This window comes from Capsicum annuum, chromosome 1 (assembly GCF_002878395.1).
Source record: "Capsicum annuum cultivar UCD-10X-F1 chromosome 1, UCD10Xv1.1, whole genome shotgun sequence".
NCBI lineage: Eukaryota > Viridiplantae > Streptophyta > Magnoliopsida > Solanales > Solanaceae > Capsicum > Capsicum annuum.
In genome coordinates, this window is record NC_061111.1 from 55,026,870 (window position 1) to 55,052,952 (window position 26,083).

General features: G+C 33.4%; 2 protein-coding genes and 1 non-coding gene across 13 annotated transcripts; 2 read left to right on the top strand and 1 right to left on the bottom strand.

Moving 5' to 3' along the window:
- The first annotated feature begins 3,293 nt into the window (after positions 1–3,293).
- Positions 3,294–6,754, top strand: LOC107856469 (probable serine/threonine-protein kinase PBL4). Its single transcript, XM_016701478.2, has 6 exons — positions 3,294–3,441; positions 4,331–4,617; positions 4,844–4,979; positions 5,089–5,225; positions 5,316–5,439; positions 5,716–6,754. Exons 1-6 carry the CDS (start codon positions 3,381–3,383, stop codon positions 6,066–6,068), a joined length of 1,098 nt encoding a protein of 365 aa, XP_016556964.1. The 5' UTR covers positions 3,294–3,380; the 3' UTR covers positions 6,069–6,754.
- A 612-nt stretch (positions 6,755–7,366) lies between these two features.
- Positions 7,367–7,517, top strand: LOC124892493. The gene has a single exon (XR_007050282.1). It is a non-coding gene; the product is annotated as a U4 spliceosomal RNA (small nuclear RNA).
- Positions 7,518–8,658: 1,141 nt separating this feature from the next.
- LOC107856468 (CBL-interacting serine/threonine-protein kinase 3) lies at positions 8,659–16,922 on the bottom strand. 11 transcript variants are annotated; one of them, XM_047394489.1, is made up of 15 exons: positions 16,751–16,922; positions 14,326–14,517; positions 14,048–14,110; positions 13,294–13,365; positions 13,050–13,157; positions 12,732–12,812; positions 11,676–11,729; positions 11,130–11,255; positions 10,952–11,041; positions 10,756–10,878; positions 10,544–10,651; positions 10,315–10,428; positions 10,131–10,187; positions 9,978–10,052; positions 8,659–9,001 (listed from the first exon to the last, which is right to left on the bottom strand). In XM_047394489.1, the coding sequence occupies exons 2-15, from the start codon at positions 14,494–14,496 to the stop codon at positions 8,927–8,929; spliced, it is 1,317 nt and encodes a 438-aa protein (XP_047250445.1). In that variant the 5' UTR covers positions 14,497–14,517; positions 16,751–16,922; the 3' UTR covers positions 8,659–8,926. The 11 variants fall into 11 exon arrangements, with proteins under 11 accessions (XP_047250445.1, XP_047250564.1, XP_047250484.1 ...); XM_047394608.1 differs by lacking the exon at positions 16,751–16,922 and adding an exon at positions 16,529–16,547; XM_047394528.1 differs by lacking the exon at positions 16,751–16,922 and adding an exon at positions 16,308–16,459.
- Positions 16,923–26,083: the final 9,161 nt, after the last annotated feature.

The following is a 26,083-nucleotide window of genomic DNA, read 5'->3' on the forward strand; positions in this document are numbered from 1 at the left end:
AGTCTGCCTTCTTAAATGGAGAACTAAAGAAAGAAATTTATGTTTATCAACCTGAAGGTTTTATTATGAACGGAAAAGAAAGTAAAGTGTAAAGATTGAAAAAGGCCTTATATGACCTAAAGCAAGCCCTGCAGGTATGGTATAGCAAGATCGACTCTTATCTCCTGGGGAATGGATTTGAAAAGATAAAAAATGAGTCAACTCTCTATATGAAGAAGCAAGGTAAAACTAATTTCTTAGTGATGTGTCTTTATGTAGATGATATGATTAATATGGGCTCTTGTGAATCTCTTGTTGCTGAATTTAAGTCTTTCATGATGAAAAAGTTTGAAATGACAAACTTGGGGTTGTTGCAATATTTTCTTGGTCTTGAGATTGCAACAACCCTAAGTCTGTTTGGCGATCATGGTACCGGTTTGACGAATGCTCGATGCTTTAGAAGAATAGTTGGTGGTCTGAATTATTTATCGCGCACTCGGCCAGACATAACATTTCCTATTAGTGTGGTTTACAGATTCATGCATAACCCAACAAAGCATCATTTTGGGGTTGTAAAGCTAATTCTACGATAGGTTACTGGAACTACTGATTTTGGAATTTGGTACGCTAAAACATCATATTTTAGATTGTTTGGTTTCACTAATAGTGATTATGCAGGGTGTTTGGATGACAGAAAAAGTACTTCTAGATATGTATTCTTTCTCGGTTCAGGTGCTATATCCTGGAGTTCAGAGAAGCAAGAGATTGTGGTCTTGTCATCGTCTGAAGCAGAATGTATTGCTGCTACCGCATCATCCCGTCAAGTGGTTTGGCTAAAGAGGTTGCTTACTGATGTCTTTCAGGAGCAGGCTGCTGCAACTGAAATTTTCTGCAACAACAAAGTAACTATTGCAATGACCAAAAATCCGACATTTCACAGTAGGACAAAGCATATTGACATTCGGTACCACATCACACGAGATCTGATAGCAAGTGGAAGCATTGCCTTGAAACATTGTGGCACAAATGAACAAGTTGCTGATATTCTAACGAAAGCGCTTCCAGTTGGGAAGCATGGCTACTTCATATTGCAGATAGGAGTAACAAGCTTTGAAGTAAGGGAGAGTGTTGATTAATGCTTTAAAAGTTGTCAATTAATTCCTATTTTTTAGCTAGTAAAAGTAGTGCTAGTTTAGTTCAGTCAGTTAGCATGATAAAAGTAGTGGGCATGTTTATCCACTAATCTTTTAGTTGCTAGCTAATACTAGTTGGTTGTAAGCTTATTTAATAGGCCATTGCTGCAACTTTTTTAATTGCAATCAATCAACTTTTGATAAATACTCTCTCTATTTTTTACGTTCTCTTTTATATCCCAACAATAATCATATGAAAAATTAGATTGTGAAAAAATGAGGAACTTTATAAAATAACTAACAATAATTATCTTTTGAGCTCTCCGCCTGTTTTGCCTATTTCATCCGTTACATGGTTATGATTTGTCAAAGTTAATCCTATTAAATGAAGGACAAACCACATAAATTTTAATAGTTTGGAGTTTAATTACTGAAAATTTTCATATTTTTCGATTCTAGATCTGTCCAGATACATAATTAGCTTCCGATACATTCAGCGAAAATATATTTTTTCTTTCTAAAGATACATAATTAGCCCCGATATTTTTTTTTTGGATTTTAGATCTGTCAAGATACATATTAGCTCCCAATACATCCAACGAAGATACATAATTAGTTGAGAGTTTTGTTATTACTTTGTAAGGATAGAGATTTGTGTAAATATATTAAGTTAAGGTGTATATTTATGTTATTCTTTCCTAAATGACATCGTGAGATCTCGAAGTTCGGCAATTATATGAGTTATCCTTTGTTTTGATGCTCTGACCTATTTCTAAATACTCTCTTCGTTATATTTTATGTGCCGCTTTTTAATCGGATACGAAGTTTAAGAAATAAATGATGACTTTGTAAAGTTTACAATATTGTCCCTCTTATGTTTACTTTTTAGTTGCTTTTTCTTATTAAGTGAAACCCAATAAAAATAACTATAAACTACACAAATACACAACTTATGTTTTCAATATTACAAAAAATCCCAATTCCCTAAATATATTACAAAAATTTCAACATATACACAGAATGCTATATATATATCGGCTATGTTATGTATATTAATAGGAAGAGAGAGTAAAGTAATTAAAAAAGTGGAAGAGAGTGTAATTACTTCCAAAAGAATTGGTATTTATGTCATTTATACAAAATAATTAAAAATAGGAATGATATCATTAAATAATTGTAAAATAAGAAAAGATAACATTCTTTTTTAAATGGATTAAAAAGAATGACGGAACGAGGGAATAGATAGTTTCGGATCCATGGTTCGGTGTTAACGAAGTACATCGGAATAGTCACTCTCAGAGGGTCTAGGTGTAATTTCGGGTTTTATTAGCATTTGATCACCTCAACAGTTAATTGTGACACTTTTTATATTTGTCATGTATTTGGTCAAACAGTCTTTGCTTTTATATATCTTACTCTTACCAATTAATACACACGGAATAATTTCCTCTTTATTACCAGTTATAAATAATTCATGCATTATAATTCCTTAAGCAAATCAACTACTTACAGTAGTTGTGATTTGTGAGTCAAATTAAGCACCTATACCATAGCTAAAATAAACTTCACTACTAGGATGTACAAATGGCTATAATTAAGTGGCCCTTAGTTGAACAAATTTTTTCTCATGGATATCTTAATCATTTCCTTTTTTTTAAGTTGTCATGTTTTATTTGTTGAGAAACTTTAAAGAATTTTTAAAGCTAAATTATATTAGATCAATTCAATATTTAAAAATTAACGTTTGGATATTCAAAAGTATACGAAAAGTACTATAAATTATAATTTTTTCCTCATATCAACATGATGAAAAGCTAGATTTTAATATATTGATTAAAGTTTATATCGTTTGACTATTAAAAAGAAAAATATGATAATTAAAAAAGAAAGAAAGAATTACTCTTTTTGTCCCAATTTAAATCACATAATTTTCTTTTAATCTAGTTAGAAATTGACACTGTCTTATTTGGCAAGTTTTAATGATTCAAATTCAACATTTTACTCATATTGAGTCTTACTTATTCGGCAAAAAGTCAATAAAAGTGTATTTTTCTTCAAATTCTATATCAGTCAAACTATCACATAAATTGATACAGAGGGATATTATTTTACCTTGACTGAAGACTCAAACTTTGGGTTTAGTCAACTATTTTTCCAACTATATACACTTTTTCTGTTTATGTTCTCTTCTCCGTTCTCTATAAATTTACCATTTCTTCCAAGGAAAAAAGAGAGTGAAGAAAAAAGAATTATAAACTTCTCTTTACTATGGGGAATCGCCCTGGAAAATCTACAAAGCTTGCTCATGCTTCTTCTAGCCTATCTTTTGGTACAAATCCCCTCTCTATTTCAAATTTATCTTTGCATTTCTTGCATATAATATGTACAAAAGTTGAACAACATTGTGATTTATAATATATTTTGTTTCTCCCTTTAATCATATATGTTGGACAATCCTATATCCGAACATGTCATATACTAGGCTCAGTCTAATCCATAGGCTTATAGTTGTCAAAGGTATGGACTTAGAAGGAACTAAATTCTTGTGACATAAGCTTAGTCTAATCCACAGTTACATAGTTGCCAAAGGTGCAAACATAGAAGGAACTAAATTGTTGTGACATAGGCTTAGTCTAATCTACAGTTTTATAGTTGTCAAAGGTACGGACTAAGAAGGAACTAAATTGTTGTGACATAAGCTTAGTCTAATCATCAGTTATATTGTTGCCAAAGGTACAAACATAGAAGGAACTAAATTGTTGACATAGGCTTAGTCGAATTCACGGTTCTATTGTTGTCAAAGTTACGGACTTAAAAGAAACTAAATTCAGAACGTAATTTGCAGTTCTTAGGATGTATCCTAACAATATCACTATATGCTACAATCAATGGTTTCAAAGCTACATTGTGTGTCACTGGCCAAGGCTCTAGGACTTGGACTAGTCGTGGAGCCAGGAATTCTAACAAGGGGTTTCAAAAAATTGCAATAATGTCACACCTAGATTTTGAACCTACAACCTAAAGCAATTTTTCTTTCTATATATAATGTTGGACTAAGATGACCTTAAGTGGAGGACATCGACAGTAAGGATTCACATACTCGATCCCAACTTTCTTAAGATTGGCATGGCTCATTTCTGTTGAATGCAACTTAGCCGGTTAAGTTCTATATGTCAAATTCTATTAAGCTGCTTACTTCATGGCGATTCGTATTTCAGATGAGAAAAGGGAACCGGTACATTCTCGTAAACAGTCATTTCATGACAGTTCTGGAATAAATGATTCCTCAGTTCTGAGCAACCTCCATTCCTTTACCTACAATGACCTCAAGAATGCCACTAGGAACTTCCGAGCTGATAGTCTTCTTGGCGAAGGAGGTTTTGGATACGTCTTCAAAGGATGGATAGATGAAAATACTTTTGCTCCCTGCAAACCAGGAAGTGGGATGGTGGTAGCTGTCAAGAAACTTAAGCCAGAAAGCTTCCAAGGGCACCGAGAATGGCTTGTATGTTATAAAGAAACCTTAATGGCCCGGTCCGATTGTCAAGGTATTGCCCGCTTTGGCCCAAACCTCCTCTCGAATTCAGTTGCCAGTGTCCCTGGAGGTTTGGCCAGAGTGGACAAAACCGGAGCAGTTAAGCCTAGGCCGCTACAAGAGCTCTTTTTTAAAAGCTTTTGCAGCACTTATACTTTTCTGATTTAACTAAGCTTTCTACATACCAAACCTGCAGGCTGAGGTTCACTACCTAGGGCTGCTTCACCATAAAAATCTAGTGAGGTTAATCGGATACTGCTCCGAATTTGATAACAGGCTTCTTGTTTATGAGGTCATGGCAAAAGGAAGTTTGGAAAATCATTTATTTAAAAGTGAGTCAATCTATTTTCATAATTGTTCGCGCATGAGTTTTATCATGATTCCTAAGTCATAAGGTTGCTAATCAATTGACAATCAACATCTTTCAATGGTTTTGTGCAGAGAGAGTTCAGATTATACCTTGGCCTACACGAATATCTATTGCAGTAGATGTTGCACGAGGCTTGTCCTTCTTACACGGTCTTGAAGCAAATGTGATTTACCGTGATCTCAAGGCTTCAAACATACTACTAGATTCAGTAAACTCTCCAAATCTGATGAAATGATTAGCATGAGGGAACTGTTTCTCTAAAAACTTAAAATTACAAGTGGCTTTTGAACTTCTGCAGGATTTCAATGCCAAGCTATCGGATTTTGGTCTTGCAAGAGATGGTCCTAGTGGAGACAGAACTCATGTCTCGACCAGAGTTGTCGGTACAACAGGTTATGCTGCACCAGAATACGTTGCATCAGGTTTCTTTCTAAATCTCAACTCATTTGTATCATTTTTCATGTTTTTCTTCCATCCCAAGAGTCCGTTTGAATTCGATGATTAAAAGCAGTTGATAAGCATCATGTGTTACCTTAGAAACTACTGTATTTGCACCACTTTATAAGTGATCTGACACAGTGCAAATACTTTTTACTCCACCAGTGCATAGAATTTAAACTCTTTGATATTTCGCATGCCACTAATGTTGTAAAGGCCTTCTTTCACCAAATTTTTCCAACTCAACTTGGTCATAACAGGTCACTTGACACCAAAGAATGATGTTTACAGTTTTGGAGTTGTTCTTTTGGAGTTGCTATCGGGAAAACGTGCAACGGGTGATGAAAATGCAGGAGGTGCTGATGAAAAATTGGTGGAATGGGCAAAACCATTCCTAAGTGATAGCAGGAGAGTATTGAGAATAATGGACACAAGATTGGGAGGACAGTACTCAAAGAAAGGTGCACAAATTGCAGCTTCCCTTGTCCTGAGATGCCTCGACATCGACCCGAGACTTAGGCCAACTATGGATGAGGTTCTAGCTACACTAGAACTTGTACAAGAACCAAAAGATATCATGAAGAGTTCACAACAGATTAACCAAAGCAGATGACAAGTTTGTCGCCCTCAAAGTCCATCATATGAATAGCCATTGACAGCAGTGCATGGTCGCGATAGCGGAACTAGGATTTTCACTTAGGAGAGTCAAAATATATATAAAAAAACCATAGAATCCAAGGGGATTCAGCATATAGGTAAGAACTCCATGCCTACTGCAAGAACCTTTAAAAAATGCCCAAAGAATGTTCAAAAATTAGCAATAACAGCCAAAAGTGTAGAGTGGGTTGTGAAAGAGGGACATTATTATGCTTCTATCTACTTAAGATTTATTCCTGGTTATGAAAAGTTAATTTCAGAATGATCTGGCTTTAGTATGCAAAATATATACACTAATGTATACAAAATATATACTAGTGTTTATTCCTAATCCATCACATAAGCATATCGCTGCTTGGGACAATGATGTTCTTTAGTTGTTCAAGAACATCGGTGATAAGGTAGATTTAGGGTGTGCTTGGTACGGAGGAAAATATTTTTAAATTTTTTCATGTTTGATTGATCAAAATATTTGAAATATATATTTGACGAATGACACTCTGCTTTGATTGTCTAGATTAACACAAATATTTTTGGGTCAATATTTGTCCACCCCCATCCCAACCACCCCTTACCCTCAACTTCCATAGCTGCTTACCTACCAAATATAAGAAAATAATTTTCTTTATCCCAATTTTTGTGACACACTTTCTTTTTAGTCTCAAAACGAATGTCGTTTTGTATAGTGAGAAATAATATAATTTTAAAAATCCTCTTTTACTCTTAATGAAATAGTCACACAAATGTCCAAAGCTTGTTTTAGACAACAAACTTTAAAGGCATTTCTATTTTTCTTAAATTTTGTATCAAATCATGTCACATGAATTGAGACAAAGAGAATATTATTTCCCAAGAAAATACTCTCCTTCCTTCCAGACATACCAAAAGTGCTGGCAAATTAAAGAATAGAAGTGCTGGCAATTAAAAAACCTAGAGGCAAGAGGAAGTTGATGTAATCACTCCTCACTTCCATGTTTTAATCCAATCTTGAGGTTGCGAGTTGGGAAAAAAAAGACCGTTGAGCTCCTAGAGAAGGGTAAAAAAAATAGCCTCGAAAAAGGATGTTATAGCTCTCACATAATTTCCTTCTCAGCCAGATCTCCATTTAGCAAGTGAATTATGATTTTAAAACTGTTGAATGTCAGTATGTCATAGTTATTATTGAGATGTTAACAGCCTCCCACATCGGCATTGTATGAGAAAGTTGGTGAAGCAGAGGGATATATAAGCCAAGGCTACTGCTCGTCTTAAAGTATCTTTGCGCTTGGGGCAATGACGCAGCTAGTGAGGTTCTAACCGAGGCGCGTCTATTGCTGGTTGAAAACTATTTCCAAACCCCCTCTTCGGCCTTGGTATTGCCTTGGCCGTTGAGAATTTTTGAAAGGGCTTCCCTCCGTGTGAGGCCCTACAATTCTAAGTTAAATAATTGTGAATGTCATTCATTTCGAAGTGTTTACTGTTTGTTTGGTTTATTTCAATGCAAAACGGTGCGCACTAAACTATGCTATACTCTTGCCATATGGAGTGAAGGAAAGGCCTCACTGAAACAATAAAAACTCCACTTATCATTTCTATTTTTATTTGTCATGACATACAATTTTTTTTTTCTATTTCATTCTTTTAATTATTTTTTCTTCAAATTAATTTTAACGATGTAAATATTATTTAATAAGAATATTCTAGTAAAATATCTATGTTAGTATTAATTATTTTTCTTAACAAGTTATCAAATCAAAATCTTTGTCTCAAAATAAGTAGCATATTTACTAAAAATACTTGTCTCATTTAATATTAGTCAAGTCAAATTTCTAATTAATTTTTTTTTAGAGTGGTGCAAAACCTAAACCTACCACAAGGTACATAATTTGTATTTATTCAAGAACCATATGAAGCAGCCTTCTCACATTCTTATATTTTATCTCCAATGTGTGTGTTATACTTGTACCTTGTGATGACTCTATTAAAGAAATCTTTATTTAATCTGATATGATCACACATCTATCTTTGCATCTCTCCAACACTCACCTTAACAACTCAACATTCACTTCCAGATAACATTGATGCAAGGCTATATCAATGTTTATATCTTGAAGGAGCAGGCTTGAGTTTTATTGTTGTATAAAAGAGTGTTGAGATCTGTAAAAAGAAGTGGACAAGTTTGTTTAAAGGACTACAACACACGAGTAAATCTCATTTTGTAATGAACCACAGCTAGCATTACAATATTGTTTTAAGGACAAGTTTGTTGATGCAAAGAAATTGCTCTTACAATATTGAAATCATGCAAGCATTTGCTGCTGAATAAATATCAATTGGGACCTTGGTGTAATCCCAAACATAGTGAACGGGGCCTTTCGTTATATTATCAGGCTCTCGCAAAAATAAGGTAAAGCGTTTAACGGACCTAATCAAATGTATAGCAGGGACTTAGTGCACCGGATTACCCTTATATCTTTTTCTGGCTAATCAGGGTTGCATAAGATTGGGACCAATTGACTCTAAGTAGAGTAGAAATGAAATAATGATTTCCTCAATGAGACAATGTCTGAAAAACCAATATACTGTATACAATTGCAATCACATATGTCTAAAAGTGACACCAATCATACAAAATCTTAATTGAACCAAATTCTGCTGTCTGTCTAACACCTACCCCTAGTAAAACAATTGGTAAAACCTTAAAAGATGGCCATAAAAGTAAAAAGTAAAGAAAGGAGGTAAAAACAGTAAGAAGACAGAAAGAAAGAACCACAACAGTTCTTACAATTGGTAGCAACAGAGCTTTTTCCTAAAAAATGCAAATTCTATTGCTCTTCACTTTTTTTCTTCCATGTCCTGTTCAGTTTTCCACACAACCTCATCTAGGCAGGTTGAAAGATTCTTGTAGAACTGCATAAAGAAAAAGATGCACAAGAAAGTGGTTAAACAAAGACGAAATAAACCAAACCTTATACCAATAGTTAATAGCAATGGACTCATTATTTGCTAAAAGAGGGAGGACGATAACAAAAGGTCGGGTACACTACAAAGAAACTAATTAATACGTTAATCCCAAGTCCGTTGGAATCAGCTATATGAATACCATGTATTTTTCCACTCAACTAAGCTCACAGAATTCATCTCATTTAGAATATTTTAACGTCGACCTTCAACCTGCTACAAGCCGCCTCCAAAATCTGCTCTCGACTGGCTATACTATGCAAATTTAGTAGAATTGTGCAATGAAGAAACTAACAGGACTTGAAATTCAACAAGGCGGACCTATGTTAGATTGTGGATCATACTACACCAGAGAACTATGTATATATTTGATCTTTTACAAACCAAACATCCATGAATTCTTCATATATTCTTCCAAATTGAGATTCCATCCCTCTCATTTTCACATGGTTTCTAGTAATCTATACAGATATAAGTTGAGTTGTATCTTGCAAGCCAAGAGATACAATGGTAAGGTTATCCATTTTGGCATGGGAATTGCCAGGTTATATCAGGGATGATACTCATATTTCAGCCTTCCATGACCTTAAACCGGATACTCGTAACTGTGGTAGAAAAGAGACAACCATGTCTCAATCATTTCCATGTGGTCGATTCTTTCCTCAAATCTGTAAACATGCATATAGATCTTAGGTCTTTTCATCAACTGGTCATTTTTACAGGTTAATGCCTCAAGCTTGTGGCGATAACACGAGTCAAACCCACACAAAGATTACCCCAGGGAAGGGTAGAGTGTACACTGACCTTACCGCTACCTCGTAGAGATAGAGGGGGTGTTTCCAAAAGACCCTCGGCTCAAGTAACACATCATGTACGAATCAAACACCTATTGATGTTATTTTGGAAGTTTAGTTGAATATTGTACCTTGTGGAATTCCAAAGTGTCTCCTTTTGCCTTCCGCACCTCAACCATATGAAGAGAAGGGGCAACTTGAAACACCTATATCGAAGATCAAACAGCGTTCATAATAGAATAAGAAACAATTAAAAATATCAACAAGGATGCACAGTTAAATACCTCAGTGGAAACGTTAAGGTTCCCTTTTCTTCCGGCTTTCAGATTTTGGAGTCTCATCTGAAGGGAAACGTAAGAACAGTTTAGAGCTTCATTCCGCTAAAATCACTATTACATATACATCATTAAATTTATTAGAGTAATCGACATTCCAATTTATATGAATCGAGTGAAATTTCATCAGCACCTTGTAGTTTTTTTTGTGAACATCAAAACCGAGAGGCTTAGCAGCTTCTTCAATCTTACTAATTATCTCGTTGGCCGGGCATTTAGATGTGAACCTTGTTTCTCTCTTGAATCCCTGGGAACAACAGAATCAACACATTTGTCAATATAGGAAGAATAAAATAATACAAACATCATCAATGTTTCCTACAAAGTGAATCTAATTTAAAATAAAAGCAATATTTTGTGACCTGTTCGTCGAACAGATTGCCAAGGTTAAGTCCTTGTGACATAGAAATCAACTCGAACGCATTCATAGAAGTTGGCTTCTCTTCTCTTTTCTCCGTTACGTGATATTCCTGTTGTAATGCCAAGGAAGGAGTAGCACGTGAGATAAATTTCGTACTACAACCACTTCTTTCCTTACAAAAATTATTGCATTCCATATGTTCAGTATGCTCACTTCGGAGTCCTTGAAGACTGCTTCGACATCATCTAGGTTTGCATCTTCAATCTCATTGAAAACAGGTGGTCTATAATCTTTCTTAAACCATTCATCCTCCAAAATTTCAGGGACAGTAATGCGCTGCATACAACATATATCTCATGAAAAAGAAGAAAGTGGATAATATCGACAGTCACAAAATCCAGTTACATACTGTCGTAGGATTTGGATCCAATATTCGAGTAATTAACTTCATTGCACTAAAAGAGATCCAAGGTGGACAAGTAAATTCAGCAGCAGTGATCTGTATAGCAGGACAGACATTGTGAAGCTAGCCAACAGATGAACACACAATGATTGAACGTTACGAAATGTTGAAGAAAGATGCTCACTTTGTTGTACAGGTTCATAAGATTGGAGTCATCAAAAGGCAAATAACCTGCAAGAAGTACAAAGAGTATGACTCCGCACGACCAGAGGTCTGCTGTTGCCCCATCATATCCTCGGTCATTGAGTACCTAATAATAAAGTTTGCAATTTTTCAGGCTAAGATTCAATTGATGTTTACTTAACCTTTCAAAGACCTCAAGTAAATTTTGGATGTGGCCGGTTATTTCTTTCAGGCATACTGCCAAATCATCCACGTAAGGTAGGTCACTGAAAATTTATGTCATCGCTCTTTGACATGTCAAACTTTTTGGCACATTGTAGTAAGGAAAGAAAGTGAGGTTACTCATTTGAATCGAATAGCTGAACTACTGTAACTCCTATTTTTAAAAAGAAGTCTTGTAGACTCGTTTTAAAGCGTGGAGCATCTGATTTCTAACTAGAGTCCATTTAACTGAATGTTATCTGCTGCTAGCTAGTTCCGTTCCAGCACAATCGAATAGGTTTACATGAACACAAAGAGAATGTCGAGTAAACAAGTTTTGTTATACCTCAGGAGCAACATAGTTGGGTGTTCCACAGGTGGTATGCAGTAAGCCATCATCCTGGAAAATACAACTAGAAAGTAAGAACAGGATTTGACTAGAAATCTGAATCTCATTGAAACGTGGTGGAAGAAATATATTCCATTGGAATTGCAAGTTGAAGCTTAACTTGAAAGCTATACAGATCAAAAGGATTGATATGAAGAGAAAGAAATGAGTGCAGTTCTATAATTGGTCGTGACTTTTCTTTTTTTTAAAACGAGAACGTAAAAGGTGAGTCCATTAACAATGACGTTTAAAGGTAATTGCGGCAAACAATTAGTCATCCGTCAATTATTGCCAATGTAACAACTATTTTTTCTCCATGAAGTTCACCAAAAATTACCTAGAGAATTGTCTAGACAAGTTAATGTAAAAGGAAAAAAGAATAAATAGATTTCAGAATGACAGATCAAAGCAGTTTTAGTAATTATCAATCCGATATTGATTTCTTCTCTCAACTACAGACCAAATATCAGCAAATTCATGTGCTTCAAAGTTGTAGACACAAGAAAGTAATTGACATCATATGTTTAAGTAATTAGTTCTAACCAACAACATTATAACACCCTGGGCAATTGTTAGGTACTATGCCGCAGAGTTCATAAGCACTAACTTAAACTGACTACGTTTCCAAAAGATATGGATATGGTTACATGTATTTTGCTTTTTTCCAATATGTGAAGTTCTCTAAGTTGTGCATTTTGGCTGATATGGAGTTTCACTAGGTAATTTATTGTGGGGTGCTGGTATGACACGAAAAAAACTTATCCACAACCCGTGTTTGCACCAAATTACATTAATTTACTATAATTAAGTGGTAATTGAGGTGAATGATCAACTTTACGATCAATGTAGAACTATAAGAATATACAAGTTCCTTTAACAAATTCAGTAAGGGCTCAAATAATTGTGTTTTTGCTGCATTACTAAATTGATAACCACAAAGTAGAGAGGAGTTAAGGATTTCATTTGCCGAAGTTATAGAGAAATGGGAAACAGAGAAAATAGTGTAATAGTTACCCTGACTTGCTGGGATAGAGCACTCAATCCAAAATCAGAAACCTTGAGATCACCAGCAGCATCCAACAGTAAATTTTCAGGCTGCACAAGAAAAAGAAAGTGTAATTTATATGCACTTACAGTGTGTGATTCTTTTACATCATCATGTCAAAGAGTATTAATGTGATAGCCAAAAAATTGATTTCATTCTCAGTGTATATAATTTAGATTTGCAAAAGAAGGTACAATAGACATAATGGAAACAGTGACGGGAGCTTTGGAGCCAAAAGACTATAAATTAACCTCCTAAGTGCTGCAACAGCTAGAAACACTTCTCACCTTTAGATCTCGGTGATAGACTCCCCTACTATGGCAATAATCAACAGCATTAATAAGCTGCTGAAAATACTTCCTTGCCTCTTCTTCGCGCATTCGTCCATGATTTACCTTTACACAACAAAATCAGGTGATGAACTTTAATCAGAGTCAATATTATCAAAAAACTTGAGAGTATACGTAAAGGTGACATTCTCTTTTTTCCCCCTTAAGCATATGTCGGAAGAAAAGGAAGAATTGACCTTACAATTTTATCAAATAACTCTCCTCCTGTAACGAACTCCAAAACAATAAATATCTTTGTCTTGCTTCCCATAACCTGCGTGCAGATGAAACCAGGACATGATTGAACAATATTAGGTGCTCCCAAAGGCGAATCTAGAATTACTATATGTGATATGCGACTCAAGAACTTTATTTCACTTAGCTCTTTGCTAGTTTATTATGTCAAATGTCAATCGATCATTACAATTTAAGTGAAGAAACATGGTAGTAGGAACAAGATCTAAACAAAGATAAAATTTAGGAATATGCAAAGTGGACTCTAATTGAATACACAGAGCAATGTACAACGAAAAACTTAAAAAAGGAACCCCGTTTAAGCATAATCCTTCATGAGAATGTTTTGTCAGAATAAACAAACTATATGAGATCAAATGAGTTTTGCCCACTTGTACTTCCAAATAACTCTGGATTGCACTAACGTCTAAGATCATCTTGTTACCAAGCTATCAACTCCCTGCACTATGTTTTGTTACCAAGCTATCAACTCTCTACATGATGTCTAAAAATAGATTTTTTGCCGCTTCCCACTTTTTGTGAAATTAAGGTCTCTCTTGCAAAGAGTGCTATGTCCTAGATCGTCGGTGCTTTCTGAAAACATGATTCTTGAGATGGGAAAAAGACCAACTTATCACACATTACACACAATTAAATTCAAAGCAACGGTTTGGTGATTAATTCAGATGTGCCAACACATAGAAACGTGAGAAAGGACCAACCTCGTATAACTGTACAACATGAGGATGTCTGATTAACTTCATTGTAGCTATTTCCCGCTTTATCTGTCAAATTATGCGCGAGAGTTAAACAATACCAGATCAGAAACTTAGACAAGAAACTAATAAACCACACCAAAGTAGATGTACAACAGGGAAAGACTGCGTTACTTTTTTGAAGAGATATTTATTCAAATAACATTGTGCATCTAATATAAACGAAGGAAATATGAAAAAAATAGTTCAGGAATGAGAAGTGAATGGAGAACTTGAAAAGTTACCTGTTCAGCCATTTTGTGCTTAAGGACCTTATCTTTATCGAGAATCTTGATCGCGACACTTTCTTCCGTCTCTGAATTCCTTGCAAACTTGACTTTTGCAAACGTCCCCTCCCCGATCGTCCTTCCAACTTCATATTTACCAACTCTACGCTTGATTTTTTTCCGATCCATTATCGAGACACCAGCACAATTCTGTACAAGGTAGAAAGTGTTGTTAGATAGAAGATTACTGTATACACAAATGACTCTACTACTTCATACTGGCGGAGCCAGAATTTTTATTAAGGGGATTCAAAATATGAAAAGTAAACACACAATGAAGGTGAAGGAGGTTCAACATTTTTTGCATATACATAAAAGATAAATTTTAACCACAGGGTTCATCTACTTGGCTCCACCCCTGCTACTTACATAGTGAAATAAAGATCCTTCCAATATATACTTGCAATAAAGTCCCTTACTGCAAGTTGGGAACTAATGTAACTTGTGAAGAATTTTGATCTCAAAATAACCCCTCCAAAAAGTATGTTTTCTCCAAAGCCAAAGAAAATAAAAGAAAGAGAATAAAGCAGTTAATAAAAGATAAATTTTAACCACAGGGTTCATCTACTTGGCTCCACCCCTGCTACTTACATAGTGAAATAAAGATCCTTCCAATATATACTTGCAATAAAGTCCCTTACTGCAAGTTGGGAACTAATGTAACTTGTGAAGAATTTTGATCTCAAAATAACCCCTCCAAAAAGTATGTTTTCTCCAAAGCCAAAGAAAATAAAAGAAAGAGAATAAAGCAGTTAATGGCAAACGAATGATGGAGCCAGGATTTTCAGCCGCTATTTTCATTAAGGGGTCCAAAATATGAAGAAGTAAACAAATGAAGAAGCTGAAGGGGGTTAAACATATGTTTATATATACATGAACGATACTTTTAACAATGTATAAACAGTGTAATTTTCCACCAAGAAGTTCATCTACTTGGCTCCATCCTGCTACGTACATGGTGAAATTAAGATCCTTCCAATATATACTTAGCTAATTCCACATAAAAGAAGCCCCTTATTGCAAGTTGGGAACAAATGTAATTTGTGAAAAATTTTGGTCTCAAACTAATCCTTCCAAAAGAGAGAAATAAAGCCGTTAATGGCAATCACGAGTCCATCATATCCAAATCCTTAATTAATTTATTTCCCTAATATTTTAAAGAATTAATTTATTTCCCTAATATTTTAAAAACTAAAGGTGAGAACCAAAGGTGACAACACCAGTTTAGCAAATTAAGTCATATATAATATACATTTATTGGAAATTAGTACTAAAAAATTCTAGAGAGAATAAAAAGCAAAGAATTATTGGGGCAATCAATGATCCAACCACCTTTTAACTTTTTGGATTATAATCAGCAATAAACCACCCTTTAGTCACAGCTTCGATAAAATTCAGTAGTATTATATCAAATCCTATAATTATGTTAAACAATTCATTTGATACTTATAAATAATATATTAATGATATCCAACCACGTCTTTTAACTTTTTAGCTTATAATCATTAGAGTAATCCAGCTAGAAATGAATCTACTCCCTCCGTCTCATTTTACTGTTCCAATTTAACATTGAGACATTGATTAAGAAACACAGTTAATAACATGATTACTTTACCATAATATCCTATTAAATGATATTTATATTTTAATTTGTAAAAAAAAATTAATACTACGGGTAAAAAAAAAAAAAAATTATCTTGGTAGAAATAACAAGTAAAATGAAAAATTAAATTAAGAAATTTGAGACGAATAAAATAAAACGTAGGGAGTGAACACGGGCAGAGCCCCCTTACTTAAGAGTTCGACAAAATTGAGTATCTTTAGCTCAAATCTATGATTTTGTTAAGAATTCATTCGATGTATATAAATAATATATCAAGAACTCAATAAATAAAAAAATTATAATTCAGAATTCATAAACTAAAAATCTGACCCCTCACCTACGCTTTACAACATAATATCCTCAGCTTTTTAGAGGATCTTCACCCAAAAAATGAAAAAAAAGAAAAGGGAAAAAAAGGCAAGAATCTTCAACAACTGATCCCACAAATTCTGACACACAAAGAAAAAGAAAAGAAAACACTCACCACCCACCCCAACCCCAACCCCCAAGAGAAAAGAATTCATTCAACAAGAAAATAAGCTTCAAATACTAAGTTACCAAGTTTCAGAATTTTGCATTCAAAAGCAGTAAAAAGTTGAAATTTTTTTGATGATTTATCAAGAAAGAGAACTCCAACAGAATCAAAATTTGAAGTCCAACTAACTAATACTTATGACATAAACGTTCTTGAAAACTTCAAAAAAGGAAACTTCTAAAACTTTTTATCAATGAAACAAAGTTCACAAGGCAAAAAGCAAGAAAAGAGGAAAAAAGACATACACTTATGAGTTGGACAGAGCAAATTTCAGTGGAACACAATAAAAACAGAGCAATCAAATCTTGAAATTCAGCTTATCAAATGTTTTTTTCTGCCTCCACTAAATCAAACAGTTCTCACGAAATTTCTGAAAGTGTAGTTTTTGTATCACAGCCACAAGTATATAAATGGTCTTTTAATAATTTTATATATACTTATTGCTATATGTGTTTTAAAAAGGATGATATATAGTTTCTTTTAGACTATTTTAAAAAGATGATTTTATTTTTAATAATATTTTAATTTTAATTTTACATAATATATTTAAAATTACTAGACTAAATATATTTATTATAATTTTAATTAAAAATTATAAAATTTTAAAAAATTATTTACTTAAACTCTATAATAAATTAAAAGCATATTATTTAAAAAAAAAAAAAAACTGGAGAAAACATCATTATTATTATTTAGTTGAAAAATGATTTTTTTCCTTTTTTTTTTTTAAACAAATTTGTGACTTTATTGCAAATGAAAATTAGGTAGTAGCTTACACACTCAGACCCAGACCAATTGTCCAAGAGCAAAAAATAGTGGAAAAATGATTAGGTTGTAGATAAGTATACACAAAAATAGACTCAATTATTTATTGACAAAAATAGAATGTGTGGACACTCCCTTACCGATGTCATTACATTCCAATTTCATGTTTTTCTCGTCTTTTTACGCCCGAGTAATAAAGTTGTTTGAATAGATTCCGGACCTAATTCATACCTTTAAAAACTAGTTTAAAGATACTAGGATAATAACATATTCAGTAAGATTTGAGAGTATTTAATGAAATTCTATAAATAAAATTTGAAAGGATAGAATATATATAAATGAAATGATAATAATATATTAAGTAAATTAAAATTCTATAAATGAGATTTGAAAGAATAAAGTATATTTAAATTTTAACTACTATCTCATAAACTATAGAGAAATATTTTTAAAAAGATCCTTGATTTAAGTGAAATAAATAAAAATATAACGAAATAGGTAACAATAAAGAAAAATATAACAATTACAGGAGGACTTTCTAAATTATATAAGGAATTCATAAATCTCATCCTAATTCACAGGGCTCTTGTTCATTAAGCCACGTAGGCGATTATTTAAGGCCTTAAAATCATGAAGGCCCCATATTTTTGTGTAAAAAAAATATGGATATTACAATCTTTTATTAGCACAAAAAAAAAAAAACTCATATTTTTTGGAGAAAAAAATCAAATAGAGTACATGAAATTTTTTTAGCACAAAAAAAACACCTTATTATTATTAGGATGTGACCATTTGAGTCATGAGATTCTAATTCGTGATAATCATTCTGATATTCTTTATTTAGATTTTTTTTTTTTTGAATTAAAGTGTTAATTAAGAGAAATGGTAAAAGTAGAAGATAACAATGAAATTGATGTACACAAATAGATTGGAAAATGACTTGATTCATTTCCTATTGCATATATTGATTATAAAATAATGTTGATGATTCTTGTTACGATTGTCTCAATCGAAGAAATTACTAGTATATATATATATATAAAGATGAAAAAAATTGTGCGTATTAAAGTGGAAAGTATAAAGAAAAAGATAATATGAGTAGTATAGACACAGAGATACAAGAGATAATCTACAGTCTAAATAGTTTTAAACTTTACATATTAAACAAGTCTTAAATATTAGTAAGAACAGTCTGTGAGACTATAATAAAATTCTATCAGAAAATTAAAAAAAAAAAAGAAGAGTAGTAAACGAAGGTGGCTGAATTTATCAGATGTCACTTCAATTTATAACATTGTGCTAGAACATATTAAAGGTAAAGATAATAACTTAGCAGATCAGCTTAGCAGATTTATTATACGAACCAACTAACGATTCTTGTTTCAGTATGCATGCAAGAAAAGGTAAAGGCAAGGCCTCAGCCTTGCCTTTCCAAAACCATTATCTAAAGACATTGTTAAGTAATACTCATTTCAGACCACATACATTGTTAGAACATCCAAAATTGAAAAGGGATGATTTTCGGATTGCACAGTTTGATAAGCTATAAGCCATCTAACCTGACTTTCAGACTGAAGCCAAACGTACGAGTAGATAAGCAACAGATATGCCTGATAGACAATCTATGGATATCTTATAATAAGATACCCAGAGACAATAGCTATTTTATTTCAGTTCTTAATGCTTTAAGTTATTATTTCACCGAAAAGAATTCAACTAACAGATTCAGATTCTATGTTGTTATTAAAGGACAAACACATGAGTATTCCAAACGTGGACAGAAGTAATAGACTATATTAAAGGGCAGACAACAACTTTGTTTAAAGGTTTCAACGACCTCACTGAAGCACTAGACTATGCTCAAAAAAATTTGGGATTAAATTATTATATTACTCCAGCATTAAGATCAAATATGAAAGAAGTTCCTCAATACACTATCAAGAAAGGCACAAATAAAATTATATTTTGCGATCATTGTTTTGTAATGACCGAAGCTTTTAAAAGACTGAACTGCAAATAAAACTTTGAGACAAGACAATGAGAACCTCATAAATGAGAAAAGACAAATGACAGAATGTATAAGTGTTGGAACCTTAAAGTTTTGATGAATGACAATATGAATGAAACAAGTTGATATACGTGTTCCACTGATCCGATAAGTTCACGAGTGTAGTTTACGGTATAAATAATTAAAAATTAGAATGAGTTAATTCAGTGCAACTGGAAACTTCAACTTACTGATCACGTGGGAAATAGAACAAGTTGAATTTGATTCAAACACCTGATGATAAGGAAAAACAAGTTGAGTTGAAAAAGGAGTCCTATGTGAAGAAGGAGTTTCGCTTCTGAGCATATCCTTAAGAGTCCTATGTGTAGAAGGAGAAAGTTTCTAAAAATTAAAGAAGTCTATGAAAAACTTACAATTTGAAGGACTCTTTGAAGAGTTGAAGTTTGACTACAATACTAAGGAAACAAGAGTTGAAATTGAAGAAGGAGTCTCACTTGAAGTCGAACTCTATGCAATGGGAGTTATGATTGAAGAGGAAGTTTGAAATAAAAAATGAATCTTTGAAGAGTTGTGCTTAAATAGAAGATGCATCAGTCAGAATAAACTAATGCACTTAAAAAGCAGAAAAAAACAATCGATAGATTGACTTCATGAAGTGTCACTTAATTACTAAAGAAACAAATTGAAGAACCTGGTCCTAAGTATAGAATCTAGCTAAGAGTTTTAGTGTTGATTTTTAGAGTTGTTCGTTGTGTTTGAAATATTGATGTAATATTAGTTTTAGTGTGTTATAAACTTAACTAGGAGTTAGTCTTCGAGTCGGGAAAAACTCAGAGACTTTGAGAACGCATACCTTGGGAGGTGTGTATGTAGTTAGGAATTAGAGTTTATAATTCCTATTGGTTGGTTACAAGAGTTTTGTAATCAGTCGTTGTTGAGGCTCAGAGTTATTTAGTGAAGTTTGAGTTGAATCCTGTAGATGTGCAGGTCGTAATTTTTTACACCTTTTTTAGCCGGGTATTTTCCACGTAAAAATCATTGTGTTCTTTACTTTCTGTTTTACTGCTTCCTTGGAACATGTCAGGCAACCTATTTCATCGATAGGAAACTCTTACATTAAAGTCACTGATTAGTAGGGCACGTACTCTAACAAGTGGTATCAGAGTGAGGTTGTCTTAAAAAGGGATAACACCTAAGACAAAGATCAATGTGATGAATTCCTCACCACCTATAGGTCACAGTGAAGGTCAATCCACTATTAGACCTCTACTCTTTGATGGTTCTCACTTCATTTGGTAGAAAGCTAGGATGGAAACATTCATTCAAGGGGAAGACTACGAGTTATGGGACAGGATCACTGATGGTCCTACTATTCCAATGAAGTTAGAAGATGGTGAACAGGTTAAGAAGGTAAGAAGTGAGTTTACCGCTAATGACTTAGTGGCATTAAAGAAAAATGCCAAGGATAAAAACATCTTAGTTTATAGACTAGGACCGGCTGAATATAACAGAGTGTCAAACTGTACCATTACTAAGCAAATTTAGGATGTACTGATCAATGCACATGAGGGTACCTCTAAGGTAAGAAAATTTAGGATTGCTCTTCTCTTTACTGAATACGAAGCTTTTAAGATAAAGGAGAATGAAACCTTGCATGAAATGATGACAAGGCTTACTGCCTTGATAAATGAGTTGACTTCTTTGGGAAAAGTCATTACTGTTGAAGAACAAGTTGAAAAGGTGTTGAGGGTGCTACCAAAATCAAAATGAAATGTTAAAGTGACTACTATTAGGGAGAGAAATAAAGATCTCACAAGTATGACACTAGATAAACTAGTAAGGAATCTGAGAACTTATGAAATGGAAATTGATGGAACTAAAGAGCTAGCAGCCCCTGAGGATACCTTAGCTCTGAAGGCATCTGACAATGATAAAGAAATTGAACTTGATGAAAAATAAGTTGCCTTTATAGCTAAAAACCTCAGCAAATTCTTTGAAAAGAAGAAGGAAATATGTAGAAAGAAATGGTCTAATGATAATCCAAATGGATGCTACAAGTGCGGTAAGATTGATCATCAGATCAGGGATTGTCCTGTCTGGGAAATTGAATGAAGAAAGGAAAGGGCTGAAAAAGAATTGAAAGAAAAAAACAAAAAGAGGAAGAATATGCAATGGTAGTAGCTTGGGGATCTGACTCAAATGGTGATGAAGTTGATGAAACAACACTCATGGCTCTTGGAGATTCATACTTGAAGGAAGAAGATGACGCTTCTGAGGTAAGTATACTTGAACTTAAAGAAAAGTTGCATTTGTTTTCTAAAACAAAACTTATTTCCTTAATGAGTGCTCTAACTGATGATTTGCAAGAATTAACTTCTGATAGGGATGAGTTATTCAACAATCTTGCAAGTCTCAAGTTTGATTTTATTGATCTAGAAACTTGAAAGAACACTGTTGAAAAGGAAAACTGCATTCTTAAGGAATAGGTTAGCAGACGTGATTCATCAAACCTGACCCTCAAATTTGAAATCTTGAAACTAACTCTTTCTAAAAAGGAAAAAAAGGTCAAAAGTGAGGAACAAGAAAAAATTAAGTCAGAATTGACTATGATTAAACATGAATACTTTTGTGAAAAAGAAAAGGTTAGTCAATTGAGTCAAGAAGTTTCTAAATTGAAACTTAATCTTGAAAGAGCTAATAGATGGACATATTCTTTAAGAATTGTAAGTTAGGTCAAAGAACTCATAATGAAAAGGCTGGGTTGGGCTTTTATAAAAGTTCTAATGTTATTAATGATCCATGTTATATTTGTGGTAACCAGGGGCATCTAACCTCTGAATGTCCAGTTGCAGCAGAAAGCAAATAAAAAAGCATACGCCTAGCAAAAAAATCTGATTCCGCGTTAGCACAAGCTAACAAGAATGTCAAATCTGATCAGAGAAACAGGTCACATAACATCTTGCCTTGATGGGCCAGAAGGAACCTCATACATCTTTTTTCTCATAAAAAAGGACCCAAGCTTATCTGGGTGCCTAAAGTTAAACCCCTAATTTGTTTTGCAGGTGAGAGTGAAAGGAGACAAGCAAAATTTATACATGGATAAAGCTTGCTCAAGGTATAAGACTGAAAGCAAATAAAGTTTCTTTCACTCACCACATTTAAATGGAGAGTAGATCTTTTGGAGATGAAAAAAAAAGAGGGTGACAGTGAAACTGATGAGCATGCACAGGAACATGTTGAACCACCTGGTTCAACTGTTGTACAGACTTAGGGCATATTGACAGGGGGAACAACAAATCAAGAAATTGATGCATCAATAACACCAACACAAGCTGATGATAATTTTGTTGGTAATTCATAAGAATTGGTGTTGTCACATGAATCTTGAGATATCTCGTGGGAATCAATGGCTTGAGAGTATGGTATTCAAATGAAAGTAATTTCACTCTTGAGGGCAATAAAAATGTTGACTGTGTGGGTTACTTAAATGACTGGAGAAGCACCAAAGGCACTAAGTAGAGAGTATTTTGAAAGGAATAGGTTAGATTTGGGGATGATTAAAATTGCATGAACTCTCCTCAATGATTGAGTATAATAACTATTTTTCTTTTAAATCTTATTAGCTAAAATGTTATTCGATTCAGTCTTGCATATTTAGTTGTGTCCCAATTTCAGATTTTTGACTCTTCTAACCTAATTTTGTATTAGATTGTGCAGAAAATAAGTACAAGCAAGCAATTATGATAAGAGGGTTGTGTAATATTTATAACTCATTGACTAACTTATTTCTGGTGTTTTATATTTTATTGCCTACAGGTGAAGATATTTGAATGCACAAAAATAAGAGGTTTGTCATTATCAAAAAGGGAGAATTTGTTAGAACCTTGAAGTTTTGATGAATGACAATATGAATGAAACAAGTTGATATACGTGTTCCACAGATTCGATAAGTTCAAGAGTGCAGTCTACGGTATAAATAATTAAAAATTAGAATGAGTTAATTCAGTGCAACTGGAAACTTCAACTTACTGATCACGTGGGGAATAGAACAAGTTGAATTTGATTCAAACACTTGGTGATAAGGGAAAGCAAGTTGAGTTAAAAAAGGAGTCCTATGTGAAGAAGGAGTTTCACTTCTGAACATATCCTTAAGAGTCCTATGTGTAGAAGGAGAAAGATTCTGAAAATTGAAGAAGTCTATGCAAAACGTACAATTTGAAGGACTCTTTGGAGAGTTGGAGTTTGACTACAACACTAAGAAGACAAGAGTTGGAATTGAAGAAAGAGTCTCACTTGAAGTAGAACTCTATACAATAAGAGTTATGATTGAAGGGGAAGTTTGAAATAAAGAATGACTCTTTGAAGAGTTGTGCTTAAATAGAAGATGCATCAGTCAGAATAAACTACGTACTTAAAAAGCAAAAAAGAACAATCGACAGATTGACTTCACGAAGTGCCACTCAATCACTGAAGAAACACATTAAAGAAACTGGTCCTAAGTATATAATCTAGCTAAGAGTTTTAGCGTTGATTTTTAGAGTTGTTCATTGTGTTTGAAATATTGATGCAATATTAGTTTTAGTGTGTTATAAACTAAACTAGGAGTTATACTTCAAGTTGGGAAAAACTCAGAGACTTTGGGAACGCATACCTTGCGAGGTGTGTATGTAGCTAGGAATTAGAGTTTATAATTTCTAGTTATTGAGTTAAAGGAATTAAAGTTTATAATTCCTATTTGTTGGTTACAAGAGTTTGATAATCAGTCGTTGTTGAGGATCAGAGTTATTTAGTGAAGTTGGGGTTAAATCCTGTAGAAGTTCAAGACATGGTGTTTTACAACTTTTTGAGCCGGGTGTTTTTTACGTAAAAATCATTGTGTTCTTTACTTTCTGTTTAACTGCTTCCTTGGAACACGCCAGGCAACCCGTTTCATCAATAGGAAACTCTTACGTTAAAGTCACTGATCAGTAGGGCACGTACTCTAACAATAAGTATTTTACAAGATCATATTAAAATTCTTCATTATGAGTTATCTCAGCAAGTTTAGTAGACCCATGGAACTCAACAAATGGTTCCAAGAAGTTTTCCATCTCCTCTAAAAATGGATAAGACGGGTGTACATTTCCCAATGAATGCAGAAAAATCTATTGTATCGAATAAGGATACAGCTAGTTCAGTTCAAACGGTAACTGATAAAGACAAATGAAATTTGCTGATGGCTGACACTTTATCAAAAAAATGTAGGGAGAATTCTCCCACCTAGTTTTCAGACTTTCAATTTTCAAACTCAAGAAGAAGGTACTTCTACTAAAGGAAAAACTAAGAAAGATTTTTATTTACGAAAAAAATAATAAAAAGAATATAGAACAAAGAACAAATAGTAGCAGACACAATCAAGAAAGTATTAGAAGAACAAACTAAAGAAATGATCATGAAAAATTCAGAGCCTAAATCAAGACCCAGGATTTCTTTGATATCAAGAGAAGACACAAGATCTGGAACGAGACTCGAACTTTCAAGTGGAGAAAGTAAATATTACGATTCAACATTGGATTAGTTCGCTCAAAATCCAAATGAAGACGATGATTCTGGAATGAGTTTATCCCAAGATGCATTGCACAATTTAGAAACGTAAGCAATGGCGATTTGCATAAAAGACAAAGTCAAAGATGTAAGAGATGACAAAAGAACTAAGTAATTGGTGTCAAGTGGAAAACAGGTGGATGGATATGAATTAGAGAATAAATCTAGCCATGTGACGATGAAACCCACAAAGTGTACCCGACATGCTAAAAGATTCTTCAACATATTTTGAAGTCCACAGATGCCTATAAATATCAGAACCTCAAGACTTACTAAGACAGAATGAGAGAACAAGAGAACCAACAATTAAGAGAGATCTATTGGAAAGAGTTTTTATTTTTAATTTACAAAGTCTATTATCCAAAAAAAAAAAGTGTGAATAAGTGTGGATAGGTTTCTAAGTTTTTTCTACCAGAGGATATAAGTTTTCAGGGGACTCCCGAAAGAGAAACCTCTCTTAATTCGTCCTCAGACATGTAACTAGTTAGTAAAGATCACTGTATGTTCCTTCCTATTTTGTAAAGTTATGTTTACTTCCATGTTTTTTGTGTAAAATACTTATAAATATATCCCTAGTATATGATTAGTCTCTTAGTGTTTACTAGCAATAATGATGGATTAATCTGTAAATTCCTAGAAAATTAAAAGGTCCAAAGAGAATAGAAAGGACTGTTGTGTTAGTTCGGAATGTGATTAAAGAAGAGATTGCTAAATACCTAAAATTAAAGAGAAAGAGATGAACGAAATATAGATAAAAAGAAGAATTTTTGAGAGAAAAACTTACTTTAATTTTGATAATATCACTACTATACATGACTAAGCACAATGAAGAAGGATATATATATATGTAAAGGTCTCTTGTTAAAATTTTGCCTTAAATTCCTGAAATAATTAGGAAGTGTTCTTGTCGATGTGAAATCATTTTTTTGTATGGTTTGAGAGAACCACGCAGACCCATGAGCTTGGCTCTGGCTAAATTTAGGGTGTGTTTGGTATGAACGAAAATGTTTTCCATGGAAAATGTTTTCCTAGAAAATGTTTTCTTGGAAAACAAGTTAATTTCTTATTTATTTTCCTATGTTTGGTTGGTGGATAGAAAATATTTTTCGAAAAATATTTTGTAATGTTTGGTTGGAAAATTAAAAAGTAATTTTCAAAAAATATATTTTAATCTTTAGCTAAAGCATAAAAATACATTTTAGAAAAATATTTTTTGGGGTGT